The sequence below is a fragment of the Girardinichthys multiradiatus genome, chromosome 1, assembly GCF_021462225.1.
Source record: "Girardinichthys multiradiatus isolate DD_20200921_A chromosome 1, DD_fGirMul_XY1, whole genome shotgun sequence".
Classification (NCBI taxonomy): Eukaryota; Metazoa; Chordata; class Actinopteri; order Cyprinodontiformes; family Goodeidae; genus Girardinichthys; species Girardinichthys multiradiatus.
The window spans coordinates 39,082,382-39,108,012 of record NC_061794.1 but is presented as its reverse complement, the minus strand read 5'-3'; the positions used below and the strand labels follow the sequence as shown (position 1 = coordinate 39,108,012).

Sequence of the window (25,631 nt, the reverse complement as noted above, 5' to 3'; positions counted from 1 at the left end):
TGTGCAAAGCCAGTAGAGAAATATCCCAAAAGATACACACCACACCTTTAAGATTTTTCTTTCAAATAAAGAACTTGAAGGAATTGAAGCAAGGCAGTGTATATTGGTGAAGAATGATAAGAATGAAATAAGGGACCTGTGCAAATATAAAACAATTTTTTTAGTGTGGCTTTATTTAATTCTTATTAACTAGTTATTTCAAGATTATTATGTTACTTTATTTAATCAAGTTGTTTCAATCCTAAACTGGTGTTATTTTTATTAGTAACTTTTTATAACTTTGTAACTGATTTGTGTGTTTCACGTCGGGGTGTTACCTTAATGCATTATAAATCTACAGGGAGGCCTTTATTTCAGAGCACTTCTCCTATACAATTCAATGTATTATTTTCGATTAGGACTATTTACAAGTCGCAACTGTTATAAACTGGCTTATTGCAAGACAAGTAATAAACAGTATCTAGGCAGTTATTAAGGTTTAAGACTGCAGAGACTGCTGTATCTGCCGCGCATCACGTAGATACCGTGCGGTGTCTAGTTTTTCGGGCGGACGTGCTCACTGCCTTGGAACATTCTCTTCACTGTGCGTGGATGTGTGTGTATGTGTGTCGGTTAAGTGTGTGTCTGTAATCTGGCTCCTCTCATGTTGATGTCGACGCGCTGCAGATCGACCGTGACTGGTGAATAAACGGGGCAGAAATAAAACCAACCAAAACAAAAACACATTCAGCTGGACCGCAGCACGCCGATCCCCCCCCCCCCCTCCGAGTCACAACTCCACCGGGTCCGAACGACCATGAGCCTGCCTCGGCCGGACGAGTTCAAGCCTCCTCCGGAGTGCCCGGTCTTCGAGCCCAGCTGGGAAGAATTTCGAGATCCCTATGCTTTCATCAACAAGATCCGGCCCATTGCAGAGAAGACGGGGATCTGCAAAGTCCGTCCGCCGCCGGTAAGTCCGGAGAGTTGTTTTCTTCGGTACCTGGGGACGCGGATGCTGAGTTAGTTCGGCTTTAGATGGACCGAGCGCTGGGATTTAAAGGGACTGTTCAACATGGCGGATTCACACCGCCGTGCTCATTCTTTGTGCAGCAGCCGTTAGCTACTTCTAATTTACGCGATCTTAACCGAAATATATATTAACGTAGTTGAAGTTTATCAGCAGTGGTATATTTGTTGTTGGTGAATTAAATCCGGATTATAGTCGGAGGTCAACAAAGCCTCGGTGGTGGTCCGGTCATTGATCCTCTCCGCTGGCAGGCTAACGTTAGCTACCTGTCATAGTGAGGCTACCAACGTTGACATTTGGAGCTATGCGGAAGCTATTCGGCTCCTGAAAGTACAACAAGACAAAGCGAAGAATAAGATTATGTAGATGACATTCACACCACTCCGTTTTTACCCTATTTGCCCTTTAATGGCCCCAAAGCAATATAGCTGGCTTTGATAATTATTTCTTTATTTAGTTGAGGAGCATCCACAGAGTGGCTACCATCACTTTTCTGGTCACTTTCTAAGACCTAAACTGAAACAGTGTGGTTTGTTTTTTTATTATCTACGGTAAATACATTTTTTCCCTGTTATGTAAGATGTTCTTGCTAATTATGGATTTTCTAAAAGTGGAAAAAAAAAAAAAAAAAAAAGTATTTCCCATGGATCAAGCTATGGCCTTTGAAGTATTGTTATAAACGCAATATTGCCCTGTATTTCGCTGATGCAGGCGATGATAATATGAACTACCACACTATCAGCCAGTGTTCATGTTTGAGCCTGTGTTGAAGGGTGTTGTCCTCCATGTTGGCTTTGTGGTAAGCTGGACTATTGAGTTGAGTCTTCCATCTGGCCATTTTGTCTGTCAGTGGGGGATGTTGGCCACAGACTTGAAGCAAAGAACTTGGGGCCCTTCTTGTATGTTAAGGTGTTTTTGACACTATTTGTTAAAAATGTTTTTTTTAGATTACAAAATGATCCACGGTGCTGTGAACAATTATTTCCTCCCTTGCACACTTCTTATGTTTTTGTTTCTTTGTCACTCTTGCATGTTACACATAATCAAGCAGGAGTTAGTGCCAGATAAACTAGGCGAATAAAACATGCCTTTTTCAAGTTATGATTTCATTGATTAAAGTCTAAGCTAGACAAACCAACCTGGCCCTTGTTGAATAAAAAGTAATGGCTCCCTAAACCTAATAATTTGGTGGCAACAGCTGCCATCAGGTATTTGGTGAATCTTTAAAAATGTAGCCACATCGGAGGGTTTTCAAGCATGAACAACCAGTTTAAGATCATGGCCCAGCATCTCAATCAGATGTAAGTCTGCACTTTGACTAGGCCCCTTCAATACCTTTTCTTTTTTTTTTAGCCATTCAGAGGTGGACTTGGTTGTGTGCTTTGGATCAGTTGTCCTGCTGTAGGACCCAAGTGCACTTAAACTGATGGTTGGACATTTTCCTTCAGGTTTTCCAGGTAGAGAGCATCATCCCATTAATAACAGCTAGTCATTACACTACCACCACCATGTGTGACTGTCAGTAAGATTTTCTTTTAATGAATGCTGTTAGTTTATGCCAGATATAATTGGCGCATACCTTTGTCTCATCAGTCCACTGAATATTTCCTCCAACACCACAGCCTCATTTCTCAGGGAAGTGAGGGCTGTGGTGTTTTAGATGTTGTTCTGGGTTCTTTTGTGCCTGGAAGGGTTCACCACTGTCCCATGTTTTTTCTACTTGAGGATAATGGCTCTCACCGAGGGTCACTGGAGTTCCAAAGCTTTAGAAATGGCATTGTAACCCTTTTCAGACTGATAACGTCATCATCTGCTTCTAAATATGTTTAGATGGAGGCATGATGTGTTGATTCTTGAAGTCTTTTAGCCTACTTCATGTTGTCAGACAGTTTCTTTTAAGTAATTTCTTGAATTTAGATGTTTGGACCTATTCCTTCCTGGGTGTTGCTGGTGAAATTAAACTCAGCTTTCCAGATTTAACAAGGAGAAATGATTCGTTTTTCACATAAGGCCAGGTCGATTTAGTGTTATTCCTTTTAATGAATGAAATTCTCATTTAAAAACTGCATTTTGTATTTCCTCAGGTTCTGTTTGTCTAATATTAGAATTTGTTTGATAATCTGAACCAGTTTGGCATAAATTAAGTTAGTTAGGGGACTATTACTGTTTCGCTGGACTGTATCTGTCCTGAGAGCCTACAAGCATGTTGTCTATCAGTTGAAATAACTGCATATAACATAACTATCAAACTAAGCGTATTTTTGTCTATATGATTATGACTGGTACATTTATCATTTAGTTAAACCCTAAATAAATCTAGTTTGAAGCTGCTAGAAGTTTTAGATTAGCATTCCTTTACGTTTGGTACGGAGAAAGCTTCAGAGCAAATGTAAAATTTGAAGTTCAGAAGTTTGAGATCAATATTCTGGGGGAGAAACTCTTCCCTGTTGACGCAGGAGCCATAAGCAGCAGTTTTGTTTGCTGAAGCCTTGGGCTGGTGCTGGGTGCAAAAATGAAACCATAAAGCCTGCCTTCAGGCTGCCAGGTATGATGACCTCCACGTTCCTTTAAGTGTGTCATTGTTGCTCTTCAGGACTGGCAGCCACCATTTGCCTGCGATGTTGACAAGCTTCATTTTGTTCCTCGGATCCAGCGGCTCAATGAACTGGAGGTAAATTTTGTTAATCAGATTATGCTTTATTTATTTGAATGGTACTTATATACTTGTTTATTTATATATTTGTATTTTATTTATGTGTTAGTTTGTTGTTTATTTTTAGATTGTTGGCACTCTAACAATGTTATTTCAAGATAAGGTTGATGGTTTTGGGAAGAGTACAATGCTTTTTAGTTAAAAAAGACACTTTTACGGCACCACACCTAAATCTTGGGGTAAATAAATCGTCTTCATGTTATTTTTACTCCATCCTGTTATGATAGTCATTCTAGTCGTTTGTTATCTTTGTCCTGTTTGTTTTTAGGCACAGACGAGGGTCAAGCTCAATTTTCTGGACCAGATTGCCAAATTTTGGGACTTGCAGGGATGTACCCTGAAGATCCCTCACGTGGAGAGGAAGATTTTGGACTTATATAAGCTAAACAAGGTTGATTATTAAGGGGACTTTGCAGTATTCACAGACAAGTATATTTCTTAGTTCAGAAACAGGGCCCGTTGACATGTCTCTGTGCCGTTTCAGCTTGTTGCAGATGAGGGTGGATTTGACATCGTCTGCCAGGACAGGCGGTGGACCAAGATTGCAGTTCAAATGGGCTTCTCTCCCGGCAAAGCGGTCGGCTCACACCTGCGAGGGCATTACGAAAGAATCCTCTATCCCTACAACCTGTTTCAGAGTGGAGCTCACCTACTGGTAAGTTGCACACATGTATCAGCTAGACAGCGGTCTGCAGCCACATCTGAAATGATGCAGGTTATTCAGTCAGTCAGTCAGTTTCTACCACTTATTCCATAGCGGGTCGCGGGGGAGCTGGTGCCTATCTCCAGCAGTCTATGGGCGAGAGGCGGGGTACACCCTGGACAGGCAGGTTATTCATTCAACCTTTAAAAAAAAAAAAACAAGCAAGTCTTTCTCAAATATTCAGAACAAATGTACAGTAGATTTCTACATTTTTAAAGATAATTTTGAATCTTGTATTTCTTAGGTTTTGTTTTTTTAACTAAAAGTGTGCATATAGGTTGCTCCTCAGGTCCACAACTGACCTAACGTCTCAGATCTCTGCACTCCCACCTTGACCCTATTCCTAATTCAATACAAAATTAATACAAGAAGAGAAGGAAGACATGTTTTTCCTTGATTTCATTTAATGTTAAACAGAAACTGAAGCAACTACATTGACTTTTTTCTTCTCTGTAAAAATCTAATTGACTCAGAGTGCAGGGGCCTGAAAGTGAGGCCATTTAAGGGACCAGTGGACCGAGGTCTGCCGCTGGAGCTTATTGTTATAGTTTGGTGTCTTGTTGTGACTTTAATTGCATTTGCACCTTAAAAAACAAGAGGGCTTATCTGATTATTTATCTGAACTAGTCATTTAAATTGGTTCTGTGTGGCCTGCTGGACAGGTCACTCTAAAATGTTGTATTACCTAAGCTCTCTTTTGCCTCAGGCACAAGAACCAGCTTCCAAACTGATGCGTTTGGAGGCTGATCCTGAACTTGAAAAGGTATGTTTGTCTGATGATTACAAAGCTAAAAAAGCCTAAAATTAACAAAATGCATGTCCTGTGTGGGTGGGCATTGTGCCGTACTTACAGCTTACCTTGGCTGTATTTGCAGAGAGCTTTATTCTGATGCCCTCAGGTTAACGTTGCCTCGGTATTTCCACGTGCATTCAGGAGGTTTCATGGGTTTTTTTCTGTGACAGGCAGGTAGGAAGTCAAAAGTTAAAACATTGTGGGGTTCTTGACTCTCAAAAAGACAGATGCAGGAGTGTTTATTAAAGATTCTGGTGCTGAAATATCAGTTAATGTACAGTTACTTGCAAAAGTAGTCACCCCTGTTGAACTTGTCATGTTTCAACCACTAACCTCGGAGTATTTTACTGGTGTTTAATGTAATAGATTAATAAAAGCAGGTGTGTAAAAACGATACATGGTTTTCCAAACTTCTGACAAAAAGTCTGCATACTACATTTCACTTATTTACAGCTTCAGTTCAGTTTTGGTGTATGTTTGTACTCGCTTCACACATCTAGAGACTACATCTTTGTCCATCCATTGCAAAATACTTCAAGCTCACAGATTCTGAATTGGATTTACAGTAGGTTTGTACTTTGATTGAGCCATTTAATACCTTAAATATTATTTGGTCTAAGCCATTCGATTTTAGCCGTGGCTGTATGCTTGGGGTCGGTGTCCTGCTGGAAGGTGAACCTCCGTCCTAGTCTGGAGTCCTTTGCAGCCTCTAACAGATTTTCTTCCAAGGTTGCCTTTTATTTATTTAGTCTTCCCCAGCTTATCAGTTTAGGCGGGCAATCATGTATTGGTAGGTTTATAGTTGCATTATACTCTTTCCTTGATTGATTTATGGATTGAACTGTTCTCCGCGAGATCTTCAAAGCTTAGGATATTGTTTTATAACCTCACCCCGTTTTAAACGTCTCCACAACTTTATCCCGGACCTAACTGATGTGTTCCTTGGTCTTCATTATGCTGTTTGTTCATCAAGTTCGCTGAAAAACGTCTGAGGCCTTCTCAGAGCCACTGGATTTATACTGAAATTGAATTAAACACAGTTGGACTCTGTTTACTAATTGGAGTACTTCTAATTGCAGTCGGTTGCATTGGGTTTCATTTAGGCCTGGCAGAGTAAAAGGGAGCAAATATAAATGTTTCAGATTTCATTTTTGTAAAAATAATTTAAAAGCATGTTTCCTTATTCCTCCAGTTCACAACCATGCACTACGTTGTGTAGATCTCTCATATAAAATCATACTAAAACATAAAGTCTAAGCTTGTAATGTGTCAAAATGTGAAAAAGTTCAAGAGGTAGGAATAATTTTACAAGGCACTGGAAAAAGTCTGAACCGTCCATCTGCTCACTATTTCTTCTTTTTAATTTCCAGAAGTTAATGTACCATCTGGTATGGTTGAGCATTGTTCAGTTAGTTTAAAAGATTTGTACTCAGTGAATCTCTGCTGTTATGTATTAAACCCTAAAAAGTTAAAGGAAAGTCACTGCCTCTGCTCCGACCTGGGCTTATTGTAGACTCGACGTGTGTCTTGTTTGAGGTCACAAACTCACTTACCACATCCTTCTTTTGACATTATTGTCTCCTGGCTTTACAGCCAAATACCACGCGATACATCTTTCAGCCACATTTAGTACCAGCACTAATTGACACTTGAAGTATCACAGTGTTCCCACTAAAGTCGTAGATACAGACTTATTATAAAACACATTAGCGATAGCCTCCCTCTTCCTATTTTTCCAATTCTGTCTGTGTTTAGAACTTCCTCATATCTGTATTTTCAGGTATTTCCTGTCAACTATGCAAATGCCTCTAAATACCCAACAGGTTTTAGTTTTAAAATTGCTCTGTTTCCCTCAGTGTGTTCAGAAGCCCAACCAGCCAGCAGAGGACATGGACAGCAATGAGTCCAAGCTGCAGGAGCAGATTCAGAGACCACCAGCCCCCACGCCTGATGCTTGCCCCAGTGCTCGCCGAGCAAAGCGGATGAAGATCGAGGTGCGAGCCACAGACTCCCAACTACAAAGGCTTCACTTTTCATCACATTTCCAGAATAGCTTCACAGTTTTTACAGTTTGAGGTTGCCTCTAGTTTCACTTCTCATTCTGTTTTGGGCAGACAACCTGTGTAAAAACTGAGCCAGGTGAGACGGGTGAGAGCAAGCCCAATCTGAGGAGGAGGATGGGTTCTATTGTTGTCAAGCAGGAACCAGGTAAGACATCTTATAGTAAAAAATAAAGCGTGTAACCAAATATACAGTCTGTATGATTCGACTGAATTGACTTAGTCCATTTTAAAGTTACCCACCTTTCACACAATCCAACAGGAAACAACACTCGCCAATTATTTTAACCGCTGCCTTCCTTCCTCCCTCCCTGTTGGTTGGAGTAAGGGAGAGTCAGGTTTAGCCTAAACTGGTTCAGTTATGATTGAGGTGCAAACACACCCTCCATTTCTGCTACCTGTATGACCCCTTCTCTGTTCCAATGGTTATAATCAGTCTGACAGAGAGAAGTACCCCCAATCCTTGTGGTTTTTAGTATAACAATGGCCACCAGGGGGCTCCAGATGGACAAACTTTATCAGTGTATTATTTTACTTAGTACCCCTACACATAGCCCATTCTAAAATGGCCAAACTCTAACACTCAGTAGTTTAATCTAACCTCCCAAACAACCCCACACCATTCCAAACCCTTTGTGAAGTGCCTTGAGACGACATGTATTGTGAATTGGGGCTATATAAATAAAACCGAATTGAATTGAATTACAGTTACATTCAGTAAATTATAGTATTATTTAAAAGTTCATTTGGCACGTGGCATAGAGGTAGAGCACGTGACCCATAAACTGAAGTTTCAGTCCTCATCGCAGCAGTCCCTGGTTCTAGTCCCAACCCCCACGACCTGGGCTGCATGTCTTCCCCTTCGCTCCACACAGTTTCCTATCTGCCTACTTTAAAAAAAATTACAAAAAAGGTCTTAAAAAAAGTTTTTTTATTTCAGTGACTCGGTTCACTGTGTGAGACACATTATCAAGACTAACTACACACAGACTGATGTTATCAAGCCTTTAGTTCTGTTAGTTATGATGATTTTCAGCTAACAACTAATGAAAACATGACATTTAAGATCAGAAAATTACATCAAACTACTAAAAAAAGTTTTTAAAATAGAAATGTGGGCTGGATGAAAAGTATGTTCAATACCTGCTTTAAGGTTGTTGTTCTCAAAAGGAGGAATGGTGGTCTTGTGTTTAGAGCAGGGCGCTTGCCAGTTCCCTGGTTTGACTCATACAGACTCTGGGTCCCTGAGCAAGACCGTAGCCCCAGAGGGGTCTCCGGGCGCTGCACAGCAGCTCATTGCTCCCTTAGGGATGGGTTAAATGCAGAGGACAAATTTCATTGGAAAGCACAGGCTGCAAAGACAAGTAAAGATAATGATTAAGGTACTTTTAATTTGACAAATGAGCCTCATTGGAACGCGTGTTCTAATTGGTTGAATATGACTGTAACATATTAGAACAAATTAATTTAAGTTGTCATTTGCATGTGAGAAGCTGAAGTGTTTCCATATTTTCTTGTTGTGTTAAAGGAAATTTGCTGCTCTTTGTAATGTTAAGGTTTCCTACTGCCTTGCAGAAAAACCGATTCCCATTCTGGTGAAACAGGAACCAGTTGAGTTTAAGGAACCAATAATCGAAGCAGACAAATTCAAGTCACGCTACAAGAAGATGATTCCTCTCGTTCCTCCAAGTCCCGTAAGTACAAACATCTTCAGTGGTGAGAATTTCAAATGCTGAATAATTAATAATGATGAAAGCTTCAGTGCAATGTCAGATATCAGTGTTCATCAGCAGCCTCATGAAGGACCCATTCAGGATTATTCCTCTTTCTTCACATGTTCTGGCAAGGTTTCCTGGTCTTAGAGGTACAAAGCAATCATTACATCCAGGGTTCGTGTGCAGCCAGAAAAAGTCTAGAAACTTTCAGAATTTAGGTATTTTCCAGAAGCAGGTCTGGAAAACTCTGCAACAAACTAAATATCTAAATAAGTGTCCATCCGTCCGTCCCTCCATCCATCCATCCATCCATCCATCCATCCATCACTCATCATACCATCCCAGCCATCCATCATCCATCCATTCCATCCATCCTCCATCCATCCGCGAGCCATCCATCCATCCTCCATCCATCCGCGAGCCATCCATCCATCCTCCATCCATCCGCGAGCCATCCATCCACCTCATCATTCATCCATCCCATCCAGCATCTCCATCATCCATCCATCCAGCCATCCATCCACCATTTCATCCATCCATCCAGACCGACCGACCGACAGACCGACAGACAGACAGACAGACAGACATGTCTGCCTTAAATTCGAAAAAAGATTTTTATATTTCTCCTTTTAAAAATGGGCAGAAATGGGATGAGATCTATGGAAATTTAAACCAAGACAAAAATACATTTTGACCTGAGTCATGATGAGGAACCCTTAACATAGGAAGAATTACTGGTAGAGCGCTTAAAAGCCATCTCAGTGTTTTGGTGAACTGCACAGTTGTTGAAGATAATAGCAAAGGAAGAGGTTTAGCCTCCTGGTTATAAGCTACAGTTGGTGCTGTAGGACCAAGTGGGCCAAAGTCAACTCTGTAAAATCCCATCTATCAAACATCTACTTTGAAGTTGTTTTATTATTTTGTTAGTGACCTGGGATTCAGTTCACATATTTCCCCTTGTCACCCAGGTGGATCTGGTGGTGTGTCTGGTGTGTGGCAGTGGGGGTGATGAGGACCGGCTGCTGCTGTGTGACGGTTGTGATGACAGCTACCACACCTTCTGTCTAATCCCTCAGCTGCATGACGTCCCCAAAGGAGACTGGAGGTGCCCCAAGTGTCTGGCACAGGTGATGACAAACAGCAAATTTAGATCAAAGTAATCCTAAAACAAATATACTATTTGTAATTGATACTAAATAGTATAGTACACACCTGAAACAAGGGGAAATATAACGCAAGTTTACGTTTTTATATGGGAACATGCATGTTGTATCAGCTTTTAATGGGTTAAAATAGCCTGGTAACATTGATGTAGGGAGAACAGTCCAGATCCTATGACCCCTGAAATATTAGCCTGTATTTTTGTTACAAAACAAAAGACTTACACACCTCTTCAGTGAGCAAACATATAGGCTGGGCTGTGATTTGTTTTATTAGCATACAAAGACAGCTCTGTAGTGTTGGTAAGAGTTACAAATTTTGTGAAAGTAATCATGACCTGAAGCAGCCTCTAGTCTCAGGCTCTCTCAGCCACTGTGTAGGCCTGACACTAACATGGCGCCATGCTTACTGCAAATGCTCGTACCTAGCAGGGAAATCTGTCCTGAGGGATGAGATCTTAATGCAAATAATCAATCCAGGAACAACAGGATCTTAGTGAGTATTTTCCACAAAGTCACAAATTAGCCGAAGTCTAATATTTCAGATCCACTCAAGGTTATCTTTAAGTTAATTACAAAGCAAACAAAGCAAAACACAAAAACACGCAGAAAGTGAGAGAGCAAAGCTCCCAGTCTGCCCTCAGTGACCCCTTCTTGAATCTTGGAAAAATATATACTATATTTAAGTAAAGTAAAGGAACAATGAACTTGTGTCAAGGCCTAAACCCATAAATCTCCACCTCAGGAAAACAGCCAGCAGCTCGCTTGAAGGTTTTAAGCAGTTTTTATTTTATTGTTTATTTTTCTGTCCAGCAGTCTGTGGATGAGAAGCAGGCTACAACCTGGACAGGTTGCCTGTGCATCTCAGGGCCAACACAGAGACATACAAGACAAATTTGGCAAGTCTCCAATTAGCCTACATGTGTTTGGACTGTAGGAGAAAACTGGAATGGATCAGTTCTACTCGGTTTGGCCCAGAAAAGATTATTGTCAGACTGTGAAACAAATGCTGAAAGAAAGTCCTGACAGCTGAGTTAAATTTTTTCCACGTAGTTCATACTTTAATTCCCTCTTGTAGACTAAAAGTGTGCCCTAGAACTTTCTCCATTGTCCATTATAACAGCCTTAGTTGGAGTCCTGCCCAGTTAATCTATATACCACTCTGCTGAGTTTCTTCTGATTCTGTGAAGAGCTAAAAGCCTAAAGCTGACAGATTACATGTTTAGAACGTAAACATAAAACCAGTATTTAATTGTACCTGCAGGAATGCAGCAAACCTCATGAGGCGTTCGGGTTTGAACAGGCACACAGGGACTATTCTCTGCGTGCATTTGGGCAAATGGCAGATGCGTTCAAATCAGACTACTTCAACATGCCAGTTCATGTAAGTTGTATATTTCCCTACATAAACATCCTAGTATCTGTTGCTTTAAGCCTTTTTAAATTCAAATTTCACCCCTCTTGTGTTTGTGACAGATGGTACCCATGGAGCTGGTGGAGAAAGAGTTCTGGCGCTTGGTTGGAGCCATTGAGGAAGATGTTACTGTAGAGTATGGAGCTGATATTGCCTCGAAGGAGTTTGGGAGTGGATTCCCTATCCCAAATGGAAAATTTAAGGTTTCCCCAGCAGATGAGGTATTCCTTTGAATCAAAACCTTCAAGGTCTTGTTTATGTCAGTTTTGACAATATCTCACTGCTTTAATCCATGTTATGAAGAGGTGGATTTATTGCAACATAACATTTGTTGTATTTTTTTCGTCTCCTGCAGAAATACCTCAAATGTGGCTGGAATCTAAACAATCTGGCGATGATGAACCCATCTGTACTGACTCATGTGACAGCTGACATCTGTGGGATGACGCTGCCCTGGCTTTATGTTGGCATGTGCTTCTCCTCCTTCTGTTGGCACATTGAGGATCACTGGAGCTACTCTATCAACTACCTGCACTGGTGCAACTTTATGAATACTTTACTTTTTGCTGCTTTATTTCGGATGGACGATACTGATTCCCTACCCTTGAGAAAACATGATCAGTATCGCTTGAATTCATTTTTAGGGGAGAACCTAAGACCTGGTATGGCGCTCCTGGTTTTGCTGCTGAGCAGCTGGAGAAGGTGATGAAGAAACTGGCTCCAGAGCTGTTTGAGTCTCAGCCGGACCTGTTGCACCAGCTGGTCACCATCATGAACCCCAACACACTAATGGCGCACGGAGTCCCGGTACGTATCAACAGGGCTGCTTTCATTATCACATCTGTCTTTTACACATCTCGTATATAAAATGAACAATTTGTCTTTCTGCTTCAGATTTATAGAACTAACCAGTGTGCTGGTGAGTTTGTCATCACGTTTCCCAGAGCTTATCACAGCGGCTTTAATCAGGGCTTTAACTTTGCTGAGGCGGTCAACTTCTGCACCGTGGACTGGGTATGTAGCTTTACTCAGAAATATTTATTTAAAAATAAAAAAATAACAAAAACCTAACCTCTCATCCCAGAAGAGAGATATATGAAAAATAATATAAAAAGTATGAAGGGGCATAAAATGATGCCTCTCAATAAATCAGAATATCATTAAAAGTTGATTTATATCAGTATTTCAGTTCAAGAAGTGAAAAACATATTCTATCATACATCCTTACACACAGAGTGTTATATTTAAAGCATTTATTTCTGTTAATTTTGATGATTCTTGGCTTACAGCCAATAAAAATACAGTTATGGGGATGACCCCTGACTTGACAGTTGCTAACCCCAGTTATTGACACCCACTGCAAGGAGTTTTAGCGACAAAAGTAATCACTATTAAAGCTGCCTGTTCTTAGATTGCTGAATTCAGGCTTAATAATGGAAAGTTAAGTGGAAGGAAAAAGTGTGATTAGAAGAGGTATAACGGCAGGCATGGCAGAATTGTGAAGCAAAGCCCAAGAGTGTGTGGGGGAGATTCAGGATGCATTGAGTGCCATGGAAATAGACAAGAACTGTTGGATTCAATGTGTTAAGCCAGTCTTGAATCAGATACAACACCACATCAGAAATTTCCCACTGGGGTTAAGGAGAAATGGGGCTGGACTGTTGTACAGTGGTCCAAAGTCCTTCTTTAGAGGAGTCTTGCAATCCACTGGTTTTGGTCCACTGTGTTTTCTGTAGTCTATCTACCAAGAAATTTTAGAGCACTTTAATCATTTGTTTGTTGACAAGCTTTATGAATTTGGTGATTTCATTTTCGTTACCGCATTGATGCAGTAGGTCAGACAGATGGAGCCCTTACCAAGTATTGAGTGCATATACTGTACAGTACATGGACTTACTTTGATATCTCTGTTTCAGTGATATTCAAAATTATTTAGATTCACCTGTGTAAGACCTTAATACAGCTTCACCTTCACATTTAATAATAGTTAAATATTTTTTTATGACTAGTACCAAATATTGCTGAGGTAGATGTCAGACAGTGATGATGTGCTGAAAGCAAACTCAAAACCAAATCCGAGGAAGATTTATTGAAGCAAAAACACAGAAGGGGAAAAAAGGGAGGGGTCAAAACAGGAAAGAAAAGAAAAATAATCACTTTTCATCGTGTGAGATGATCAGTTATTTATGGATGATCTGTGTAACTTATCAAATTATAGTGCAGCAGGCATAACTTTCAGCCTTTTTTTTCTTTGTTGTATACCCAGATGCCCCTTGGCAGGCAGTGTGTGGACCACTATCGTCTGCTGCATCGGTACAACGTCTTTTCGCACAATGAGATGGTGTGCAATATGGCCACCAAAGCAGACACACTTAGTGTGGTCTTGGCCTCAGCCGTCCACAAGGACTTGGGTCTCATGATCAAAGAAGAGCAGGAACTAAGGGACAAAGTCAAGAAAATGGTAAAGTGCTCTGCATTTTCTCTAAAATGTGTAGATTTTAGAGGATATTTCCTATTGCGGAGGCCCTTTGTTGTTTGTTTTTCTATTGCACTTTACATATCCTCAATGCAGACATGATGCAAAATAAAAAAAAACAATTATTTTCAGTTTGTCATATTTTAACACCACCAGGGGTTGCTGAATTGCAAAGAGGCAAAGTACGATCACCTCCAAGATGATGAGCGGCAGTGCGCCCAGTGCAGGACCACCTGCTACCTTTCCGCCATCACCTGCCCCTGTAGCCCAGGAGTCCTGGTGTGTCTGTACCACATCAACAACCTCTGCTCCTGCCCCATCTCCAACTACATACTCAAGTAAGTGCTGCTGAGATGGCTTCTTCTCTCACGTTGTGTAGAGTTTGTTAGTTCACTTCTTAGGGTTATTTATCCTGAGGAGCACCCCAAATGACAACACACCTTAGAGGGTTACGTTTTTTTCCTAAAAGTAGCTGCATCATGAATCTGCTGCTTCCCCAGAGCTTTTGTTCTTTGCGGCATATTAAATTTAACATTGTGTTTGCTCCTGCAGTTACAGATACACCATGGATGACTTGTTCCCTATGATGAATGCCGTGAAGCAGCGAGCTGAGCTATATGATGAATGGGCCTCTCGCGTGACGGAGACCCTGGAGGCCAAACTGGAGAAGAAAAGAGGTCAGTAAAACAAAACATTGAAGGACTGTAGCAATCGTCTTTCCTGTTTAGGTTTGATACCTGCTCTCTGCATTAATCATTTAAAATATGTATGTTATTTTCCAAATGCATTCTTGTGAATTTCAAGTTGGTTTAGGTGGTTTCTGGTTGGGAGCTGGGTCAGTGATGAAAAGCTTGTAGTGTGTTGTGTGCCGTGCTTCATTCCTCAGCTGAACATTGCAGTGCTGGCCCGTTAATCAGACGGCGTCTAACCCATCGTTGTTTTCTCAGGTCTGCCCGTCTTTCGCTCCCTTCTCGCTGAGTCAGAGTCCAGGCTGTTCCCCGACAACGACCTGCTGCGGCGGCTGCGTCTGGTCACACAAGATGCAGAGAAGTGCGCCTCAGTGGCTCAGCAGCTGTTGAACGGCAAAAAGCAGACCAGGTAACATTCCCCTGCATAAAGAGTATAGATGTTATACGTGTTCCATTGGGCCAGGGAACAGCATTAACGGGGTGGATCTCCCCGTTTTTGCAGGTATCGGTGTGGAAGTGGAAAGTCACGCAGCCAGTTAACAGTGGAGGAGCTCAGCTCATTTGTGAGGCAGCTGTACAACCTCTGCTGCAGCCTCCCTCAGGCGCCTCAGCTGAAGGTACGTTAGGGAAGAGGAAGTTTTGCATTGTTGGTTTTACCCAGGATATTTTTCACGTTTTTCACATCAACATTACAAACTCCAACGTTTTTTTGGGTTTTATGTGATAGTCCAACACAAAATAGTGTGTATCTGTGAAGAAAAGAAAAATGCATGCAATGTTTTTATGATAATATCTGAAATGTGTGGTGTATATTTGTTTTCAGCCTCACTGAGACAAAACTTTGTAGAACCACCTTTTTGCTGAGGTTATAGCTGGAAGGGGTTTGTTTTCAGCAGCTTTGTACATCTAGCGACTGAGGTTTTTGCTCATTATTCTTTGCAAAATAGTTCAGGCTCAGTCAGGTGGGATGGTCTTTTTGTAAACATCAATATAGACCTGGGCTTTGACTGGGCCATCCTAACATGATTTGAAACCATTCAATTGTAGCTTTGGCTTTATGTTTAGAGTTGTTGTCCTGCTGGAAAGTGAAACTCTATCCCCAGTCTAAGTCTGGCAACCTCTGAAAGATTTTCTTTAAAATTTGCCCCCGAATTTGACCTGCTTCCCTGTCCCTGCCGAAGAAAATCGTCTCCACAACAGGATGCTGCCATTACCCTTAGTCATCATGGGGATGGTGCTTTCAGGATGATGTAAAATGTTAGTTTTGGTCTAAATAACTTGGGGCAAATTGCAAGCAGTGGTCATTATCAGTAGTTTTCTTCTTGCAACTCTTCCAATAAAATGCAGGTTTATGGAGTGAACAACTAATAGCTGTCCTGTTAACAGATTCTCCTACAGCTGTGGATTTTTGCAGCTCCTCCAGAGCTACCATGGGCCTCTTGGCTTCTTGTTTGATTAATACTCTCCTTACCCAGTCTGTCAGTGGAGGTCAGGGGTCTGCAACCTGTGGCTTTTAAGGCCCTCTAATGTGGCTCTTCATTACTTTGGACAAATGGATGCTACTTTGCGCAGGTTTGCTGTGTATTTTCTTGGAGTACAAGAAATCTTTTAAAAGAAAATACAAAATATATTATATTCTCCCTTTGTAAAAGATAGTTGGTTTCTTTCTTAAGCCAAAATATAGAAATAAAATGATTAATTCTGAGACGTAAATCTAGAAATGAAAGAATGCCTCTACAATCAAAACAAACACCTTTTCTGAACTCTGTGAAACAGTTGTTGAGTTTTCTTTTTTTATAGGTCATGTGGGTTTTCTGGATCTAGAAAAATGGTTCTTTGGATTGTGATGGTTGCTGGCCTCTGATTTAGGTTGACGTCCATGTTCACTACTTTCAGATGCAATTGCTCACTGGATTTTATGCATGGGAATCAGAGGGAAGGGGTTCTAAATGCATATCACACTTTTCAGTTTGTAATTTGTAAAAAAGTCATTAAAAACCATATGTCTTTATTCTTACACTTAAAAATCATGGACTACTTTGTGTTTGTCTGTCACATAAGATCCTAATAAAATACATGAAGGTGTGTGGTTCTAATGTGACAATGTTTAAAGTAAGTTAATGGGTATGATTACGTTTACAAAGCACAGTATTTGCTGCAGCATATAATAAATATCAAATAGCAAAATAATGATTTTTCTCTTTAGGAACTCTTGAATCGGATTGAGGACTTTCAGCAGCACAGCGAAAAGGTCTTAGCAGAAGAATCTCCCAGCGTTGGAGAGATCCAGAGCCTCTTAGACGTCAGCTTTGATTTTGATGTGGACCTGCCAGAACTGCCTCAGCTGAGGGAGAGGCTGGAGCAGGCAAGGTGGCTGGAGGCAGTGCAGGAGGCCAGCTCCCAGCCCGCCACACTCACGCTGGAGGCCATGAGGAGGCTCATTGACCAGGGAGTCGGGTTGGCACCTCATCTGTGTGTGGAGAAAGCCATGGCATGCCTTCAGGAGCAGCTCACCTTGTCTGAGCACTGGGAGGATAAGGCGAGCAGCCTGCTGAAGGCCAGGTGAGCTCAGCACCAGCTGATCCATGTCTATGTCTGTGTCCATGCCGACGGGGAAGAAAAAAACCCATCTGAGACACAGATAACATCACGTTACGGTCTCGTGGCTTTGCTCTGATTTTAAACCAAAAGATGATGTCCCGTTTCTCAGTTTTAACAACCGTTCCAGCTGTTTGCACTGAATCTAACTGACATCTGTAATATTGCGTTAGTGCTTCTGATTTTGCTTCGTTTTAATTACAGCTAGTGCAAAATGCTGCTGCTAGAATATTCAACAAGATCAACAAAAAAGTGAGCATCATGTTTAGTTCTGCAATCATTCCATTGGTTCTTAAAGCTGTTCAATATTAACCGTCAAAGATGCTTATTAAAGGCTTCTAATGGCAGGAATATACTTATTTTCTGTCCAGTTATCTCAAACTAAAGCCAAGTTAGGGTTTCAATTCTTTTTATTGTACTTCGTTTACATCAGAGTTTGGGGTTTTTTGAAGTGTATTTTCAGCTACTTGACTCCTAAAAAACAATAAAAAAAATTATTTTCTAAAAAAAAACAAAAAACCTTATTCACTTTAAACTTGTGTTTGCAGCAAATCTCATGAGTTTTCATTTTGTTTTAAGAAATCTTATAAATGAAGCATAAATACAGATATACACGGCTGTTTTAAACCATGTAGCTGAATTAAACAATGTCCCAAAGTTGATGTTTTATCACACATTTTATCTCCATCACCAGACCGCCCCACTCTATAGAGACACTTAGCGCTGCTGCTGAAAAGGCCTCTGTAATCCCAGCTTACCTCCCAAACTGTCTCCTTCTGAAAGACACCATCAGGAAAGCACAGGAGTGGCTTCAAGAAGCCGAGGAGCTTCGGGTGAGGACACATCTCTGGATCCCATGGTCACTGCAAAGGGGGATCAGAGAGGTATTTTTACACTAAAACATTCTTCTTCTTTCAGGCCAGTGGCTGTCTAATGATGGCGGGCAGTCTCTCTGACATGGTGCTGCGAGGACAAGCCATCCAAGTCCAGCTGGAGCCCTTAGAAAAGCTGGAGTCTTTGATGGTGGATGTGCAGGTGTGGAAAGAATCTGCAGCAGCAACCTTCCTTCTAAAGGACTCAACCCTTACATTGCTAGAGGTATCATTGTACTTTTGTTTATTAACCATATGTCACTAAAACACATCCATATGAAAACGTCATCAGGAGAAGACGGGGCTAGAGGTGCAGTCTGTTAAGTATTATGCTTTCACATCACTTTGAGTTATGACATTTTTCAGGATTTCCCTGGTGTTTGTGTATGTATAAATCATATCTGATAATGCTTTTCAACACGATACCGTAAAATATCACCATCCATTAGATAAGACCCCAAATGTCTCAGAGTGAGCTTAGCATGCAAGTAATCAGCATCGGTACACTAAACCTCACATGGTTGTCCATCTGTTTCAGATTTTCCAAGATCGTTTCAAAGATCACGCCAATTTAAACACATTATTATTAATGTTGACTTTGTTATTTTCATGATAACTTCAAAATAACAAAGGTGTTGCTTATTGAAATGTTTTCCTAATTATTTTCTTCTATAAAGGTCCTGTGTCCAAGATTTGAGGTTGGGACCGTTGGTTCTCCGAAGAGGAAGGCCAAGAAGGGGAAAGAATTCCCGAAAAATAACAAAAAGAAACCAGCACGACTGAACTCTCTCAGTGATGTGGAAAAAGCTCTTTCAGAGACCAAGGACTCTAACTCTGCAGTGAGTAGAGAAAACTATTTGTTTGACAGTACAGGTGCATCTTAATAAATTAGAATATATTCCAAAATGTAATTTATTTCAGTAATTAAGTTCAAAAAGTGAAATTCATATATTATATAGATTCATTATACAGAGTGAAATATTGTTTATAGTGTTTATTTCTGTTAATTTTGATTATTGTGGCTTACAGCTTATGAAAATAAGACCAAAAGAAAATCAATACAGAACTGTCAGCCCATGTATTGTACAGTAGATGCAGCCAGTTGTTGGTCAGAGCTCCTTTTGCATCAGTTACTGCGTCAGTGCGGCGTGGCATGGAGACGATCAGCCTGTGGTTCAACTTTATTGTTATCTGAAAAGACGTTTTTGTTCATTGAGTAACAATCTAGTTCTATTTGTACTGTAATAGAATAGGATAGAATAGAATACAATAGAATTGTGGGGAAACTTTCAGTGTACAGCAACAAAAAGGATAGGTTAATGGAAGCAAACAAATAGCCAAATTAAAATAATAACAGCATTAACAACAATTAAAAAACTCAAAGATAATTAAGAATACAAACTGGAGAACAAAGCAGTAAGGAATATAAACAGGAAATTTAATTTGGAATGTGTACCTTCATATTGGAGTAAGGTGTATCTGTAGAAATTGTGCTTTGCCTCAGTTGCCTCGCTATCTGTCTGCAGTGGCTCTTGAAGACCCGACTCCAGCTTTAGACCCCAAACTCTTGAGCTTTGCTTCACAATCCTCTCAAGGCTGCAGTTATTCCTGTTGATTCTGCACCTTTTCCTAGCATATATTTTCCTTCCACTCAACTTTCCATTAAAATATATGACTGTTCACAGAGTAGTATATCCTACTTCTTTAGTAATAACTTTTTGTGGCTTGTGGAGACTGCCAGTGACTGTCTGGTAAACAACCATTAATTCAGCAGTCTTTAAATATGTCCCTCAATGTTTAATGAATCCATTTGAGTTTTATATTAATTTTAGATGATATTCTAATATATTGAGATGCTCCTGTTTTTACTGAGGAAAGGTCCAGCTGTGAAATCCTGACATGAAGCAGAATGTATAAAGTGATTCAGAAAAAAGCAACGTTAATTCAATGTATTACCAGTGTTTTTAAGGTGCTCCACATGGACCAGAATCCAGATAACATTTTTTACCTATGCAGAAATAAACTGATTGTCTGCATTTTATTAACCAGCTGGCGACTCTGGAGGAGCTGCGTGTGAGGGAGATGGAAACCTTCTTTAATCTCAGGGCAGCGAATGAGTCAAAGCTCCTTCCCACAGCGGACTGCATGGACCTGAGGGTGTGTTTCTGCCAGAAGGCGCCCATGGGAGCGATGCTGCAGTGCGAACTCTGCAGGGACGCCTTCCACAGCGTGTGCGTCAGGGACCCGTCTGACTCGTGTGAAAGCCAGCCGTGGATCTGTCCGCGCTGCCATCGGTCAGAGAAGCCCCTGCTAAGCAAAGTCCTCTCTCTGCTGACGTCTCTGCAGAGCGTGGGTGTGCGTCTGCCAGAGGGCGACGCTCTGAACTATCTGGTAGAGAGGACACTTAACTGGCAGCAGCGAGCGCAGCAGATTTTACAGACGTGTAACCTGCCGGAGTTAGAGGAGAGACCAGAAACCCCTCCAACACTAACCCACTGGGTGTCAAACTGCAACAACACTTACAACAACACTCAGGTCCTTCTTTGGTTTTTTATATTTTTTCCAGCCAGCATCTTGCTGCAGATACTGATTTTTGGTTTGATGTTTCTTCATCCAGGCTCCATGTTTGACTCCAGAGTGGAACAGGACAAGTCATGCTCAGACCGTCTTTTACACTGAGCAGAGATGCATCCCACTGCAGGGTCAGGGTTCTCTCAGTCCAGACTTCAAATATGTCTGAAGAAAAAATCCCACATTTGCTCAGTAGAACATCTCTGTGTTCTTTGCATCTCACAGGCTTGAACAACGAGCTGGAAGAGGTGATGGTGGAAGGGCTCCTGCTGCAGGTGTCTCAGCCGCAGGTCCACAGCCTGTATCACATTTTATTGGACAGAGCCAACAGCCAGCACACCAACAGACCCGCATCACCATCAGAAGAGGAGCCCTCAGACCTCAGCAAACACATGCAGTTCATCTCTCAGGGAACAAACATGACACTGAACCAGGTAAATTAATCCTCCTGCAACTGAACAAATTCATTAAATACAGCCACTATCAGCAATTTTTGTTATTTCAATATAATAAAAATAATAATAATATCCAATAATAATTATAATCAAAACTGAAGGGTTGACCTGTCCCAGGGAAGGATTTTATTACAAATTTATGAAGCATAGAAATTATTAATATTTATTTTAATAATAACATTTATTATATTTATTGCTAATCAAACTATAGCCTAATGATTTATTTTAGTAAAAGAAGCATAAATTCAATAAAACAAAACTTATCTCACATTGGTTCTTTCAAATGTTACTAAGACGAGCGAACTTTCTGAATATTAAATGAACATTCAAAATATGATCTCAGCTGGTTACACGTTTAATTTTAATCAAAGGTTGTCTTGGTCTCCTTCTGGAGTTTAAAGAAAGAACTTGTGGCCTAGTTATGGTTCCATTTCTCAGCTAAAGTCTTGAGTGATTTCTATGTACATCGCTTTGTCTCATTTTAAATGAAGTGGGTTGTTCTAACACCCTTTAAAATATAAAACAATCAGAGCACAGCAGTCAGTAACAGTTTTGTGAAGGAATGTAATTTCCTAGCTGTCACATTAAAGCACCATTAGCTGACAAGATGCAACTGCAGGATGTAAATGTTTCCTTTCTGTGTTTGTTATCAAACTGATGATTTTTTTTAGATGCGAAGTTTTGACCTCAGCACACAAAGGTCAGTCAGTCATTTTATATACCACTATTGCAGGGCAACATACAAACAACCGTGCACACACTCATTCATACACCTAAGGGCAATTTACAGAGACCAGTTAACCTAACAGGCATGTCTTTGGATTGTTGGAGGAAGCCGGAGTACCCGGTGAGAACCCACACCGGGAGTTAAACCCAGGACCTTACTTGCTGCAAGGGAACAGTGCTACCAACTGGGCCACCGTGCAGCCCGCACACAAAGGTCTTACACATTATTGGATGTCACAGTCAGGATTCCTATCTAGTCTGGAAAAGTCTGGGATTTGATTAAAGTATTTTCCAAGTCTGGATAGGTTCGGAAAAAGAAGAGTATGGAAAATATGTCTGACTTTCTCTGTCCCATCTTTTAAATGTTCCGTTCCTTCTTCCTTTATCATCTGCTTCCTTTCTTCTTCTCTTTTGTCCCTCTTTCCTCCCCTCTGTACGTTGTTCATGCATGTTGAAGGTATTTGGAAAAGACCGTTTAATGCGTGTGAAATGTCCGGTCTGGGGTCTTTTTGCTCATCACATAAAGCTTTCCTCTAAGAGTGAGTTTTTTGGCATGGATTTTGTTTTCAGGATGGGAGCACCAGCACAAGGGAAACCATGACAGGTCCAGAAAGGAAAGCTAAGAGGTGTCTGGAGAGGGACGGTTTACCGGATGGAGAGCGCAGGGGGAAAGATAAAAAACACTCTCACAAAAGACAAAAGGTGGATAAAAAGAAGCCCCAGCGCAGGCCGGCTTCTACCTCATCCTCCCCGCGCTCCGACTTCTCCCAGTCTGACGACTCTGACGAGGAAATGGCTGCGTGTCCTGCTGAAAGCTGTCTTCTGCCAGAAGGAGACGAGGTGAGACTAAAGTGATAATGTGACTCCTTTAAATAGAGTATTCAGTCTCCTGGTATATTTAAGAGTCCATGATGCTAACCAGGTTCTCGGGGCCTTTGCAAGACAAACAGCCCCACAGCACTGCATGACCAAAGCACACAATTCCAGTTGAAGTCCCAGTAGAGTTTATTTGTTTATATTTTAACTAAATTTTAATTCAGTTTATTTATAAAGTTCCAGTTCACAACAAATGTTGTCTGAAGTTACTTTATAAAACTAACAGATGCGGTTTACTGACTGAAACACGTAAGCAACTCAAACCAATCATATACAGATGTTAGGCCAATTTTATGCATACCTACTCAGTCACAGTTCAGTTAAGGTGATCCACTTCAGCTGAAGAAGCAGAACACCTGACTGTGAGGTTCGGATCTTGTGTCATCTCTGTGTGATCTGGACTTGGTCTCTTGACCTTCACCTCTCTCTCACCTTCCTGTTTCTGAGCTCAGCTAATAGGGGAATATGAGCACAGCAGCTGTTCGAACCGGCCTGAGAGTGGTCATGTGGCAATAAAGTACAATATTTTCTCTCTAAGAAAACCCAGCTGGTTGCACTAATTCACTGATGCTGCAGCAATACCTCCTCCTTAACGAGCGTGTAGCACTGGACAGTTGATTGCACTGAGCCAACTTTGCACCAATCCCTTATACTGACCATGCATATGGTCAAAGTGGAAAGGAAAACTTCCTTTAAATGGGAACAAACCTACAACAGAACCTAGCTTGGTGTGTGCAGCCATCTGGTGTGACTGGAGTTTGAAAAGCAGGAGCAGATAAACAAAAACCACAGAAGCGCTGGTCCAAGATTACTTTCCTTATTAAAGAAAAAGTTAAAAGTTCAAGTCAACAACATCTCTTTAGAGCCTTCATCTATGAGAGAAACACAGCTAAACATATATGCTCTGAGTAAGTAGTGAAATCTATGGGATGAAACACAGCAAAACTTCCTCAAGAGGGCTGTTGTCAGTGTGACCTGGTTAGGCTTTGTATGGTGCGTTCAATGACAGGGAAAACATTAGGTTTTTGAGTTTCACTGGTCAGGACCCAATTTCTTGGTCATTCTCTCTTTTTAAGACCTTTTAACCATCATAACTAGTTGTTCCAGTGGAGGACGGACGCTGTATCATTCTGTCATTCATCTCACCTATTATGCATTCTTTACATGGTTTTTGAGAGCAAACATTGATACAGAGCTGCAGCAACTTTATTTGACCAGAATAAACAAAATGCAAAAGACGTATGAAAGGCGTCTATTCTTTTCCTCATAAACTGACTTCCTTGTTCAGGTTTACTGCCTTTATAAAGTTGTTTTCAGCCTCACACCAAGGGCCTGAAAATGTTCTTTACACCAGCACATGTACTCAGGACAAAACAAGAAACAGAACCATACCACAGAATATTGAATCGAATTTGACCTCACATATTAAACTGTAAATCGGATGTTTATTCAGACCAACAAAGATTTTGTGATTCCTAATTTATGTGCCTCTGCAGGTGTATTGGGTCCAGTGTGACGGCAGATGCAACCAGTGGTTCCACCAAGTCTGTGTCGGTGTCACGGCGGAGATGGCCGAGAAAGAGGATTATGTTTGTGTTGCGTGTGCGCTGAATGATCGACAGATGACAAAGTGAAGAAAATGAGTTTTTAATTTTTGTATTTTATTTTGGGAAGTCTGCAGGTCCTCTGTCCGTTCCTGGAGCCTGGAGTCAGGCTGTGCCACTGATCCCGTTTCCTTCTTTCCCCACACAGTCCCACCTGCCTGACCCTTTTGTAACAATGGTGCTATCTCCTCTTTGACTTGTTGTCCAGAACTATAATGTTTAGGGGTTGTTTTTTGTATTTTTACACACATATTTAAGTATATATATATATATATATATATATATATATATATATATATAATATATATATATATATATATAATTTCTTTCTTATAAATTGTTTGGGGTTGTCTAAATGGAAAACAGAAACACAGGACTGTCAGTGTGCTAAATAGGTTTGAATTTCATCAGCACCAAGGAGTCTTACACCACAAAACCCCAATTAAAAAGCATTGGGGATTAAAATGTATTTTCTTTGAATCCTCTTTGCATGTTTCACAAAGCTATGGGGAATGAAAAGGAGTTATTAACCCCGTTAAAATCCCTCGTAAATAACTATAATAGCTTTCTTTTCTTGAAACCTCAGTGTTTAGTCCATGCATCTTAATATAATTATTCCCGTTTTGTTTTGTAGAATAGGTTTTATTTATCTGAGCAATCCTTTTTTGTTGTTGTTGGAATTGACTTTGATGGCTTGATCTCTGCAAAGTTGTGTTTTAGCGATGATGTTGATGTGATGTGATGAAAGTTACACGGACGGACAGATGGGTTACGGCTGCGGAGACGCACCGGAGCACGCTGAAGGAAAAAAGCAACAAAAAAAAACCTGCTGCTGACATGCAGATCCGCAGGATGGTAACCTAGCATAAGATACAGAGGAAAGGTGAAGATGTTACAAGTTTATATTGTGGAATAAAGCCCTTTTGTTCTATGGAAGTTTTCTCATTTCACTTGGTGCAAGGAAACTACAATATTTCCCAATATGCTCTATTTATGAACACCAGGATGGATTCATTTCACTTCTACTACTGTAATGATTAAAAAAAACAAGACTTGCGTGAACAAACTTGAATTTCATGAATTTATTCTGAATTTTTCTGATCCACACCTACAAAATAGTACATACAGGCTTAAGTAAATACATACACCCCATTAAAAGGTGTTGCAGAAACAACATGCTGTTTATAGCCATCAGCTGGC

General features: G+C 40.8%; 1 protein-coding gene across 2 annotated transcripts; it reads left to right on the top strand.

Moving 5' to 3' along the window:
- The first annotated feature begins 590 nt into the window (after positions 1-590).
- kdm5bb (lysine (K)-specific demethylase 5Bb) lies at positions 591-25,367 on the top strand. Of its 2 annotated transcripts, XM_047368138.1 has the most exons (28): positions 591-949; positions 3,600-3,677; positions 3,988-4,110; positions 4,204-4,374; positions 5,129-5,185; positions 7,072-7,209; positions 7,330-7,423; positions 8,851-8,969; positions 9,959-10,117; positions 11,415-11,534; positions 11,627-11,785; positions 11,920-12,101; positions 12,209-12,371; positions 12,459-12,578; positions 13,831-14,025; positions 14,197-14,378; positions 14,593-14,717; positions 14,988-15,138; positions 15,232-15,346; positions 16,936-17,291; positions 18,022-18,160; positions 18,246-18,425; positions 18,877-19,038; positions 20,249-20,734; positions 20,817-20,901; positions 20,996-21,204; positions 22,522-22,791; positions 24,324-25,367. In XM_047368138.1, exons 1-28 carry the CDS (start codon positions 797-799, stop codon positions 24,459-24,461), a joined length of 4,629 nt encoding a protein of 1,542 aa, XP_047224094.1. In that variant the 5' UTR covers positions 591-796; the 3' UTR covers positions 24,462-25,367. The 2 variants fall into 2 exon arrangements, with proteins under 2 accessions (XP_047224094.1, XP_047224103.1); XM_047368147.1 differs by lacking the exon at positions 5,129-5,185.
- The last annotated feature ends 264 nt before the right edge of the window (positions 25,368-25,631 follow it).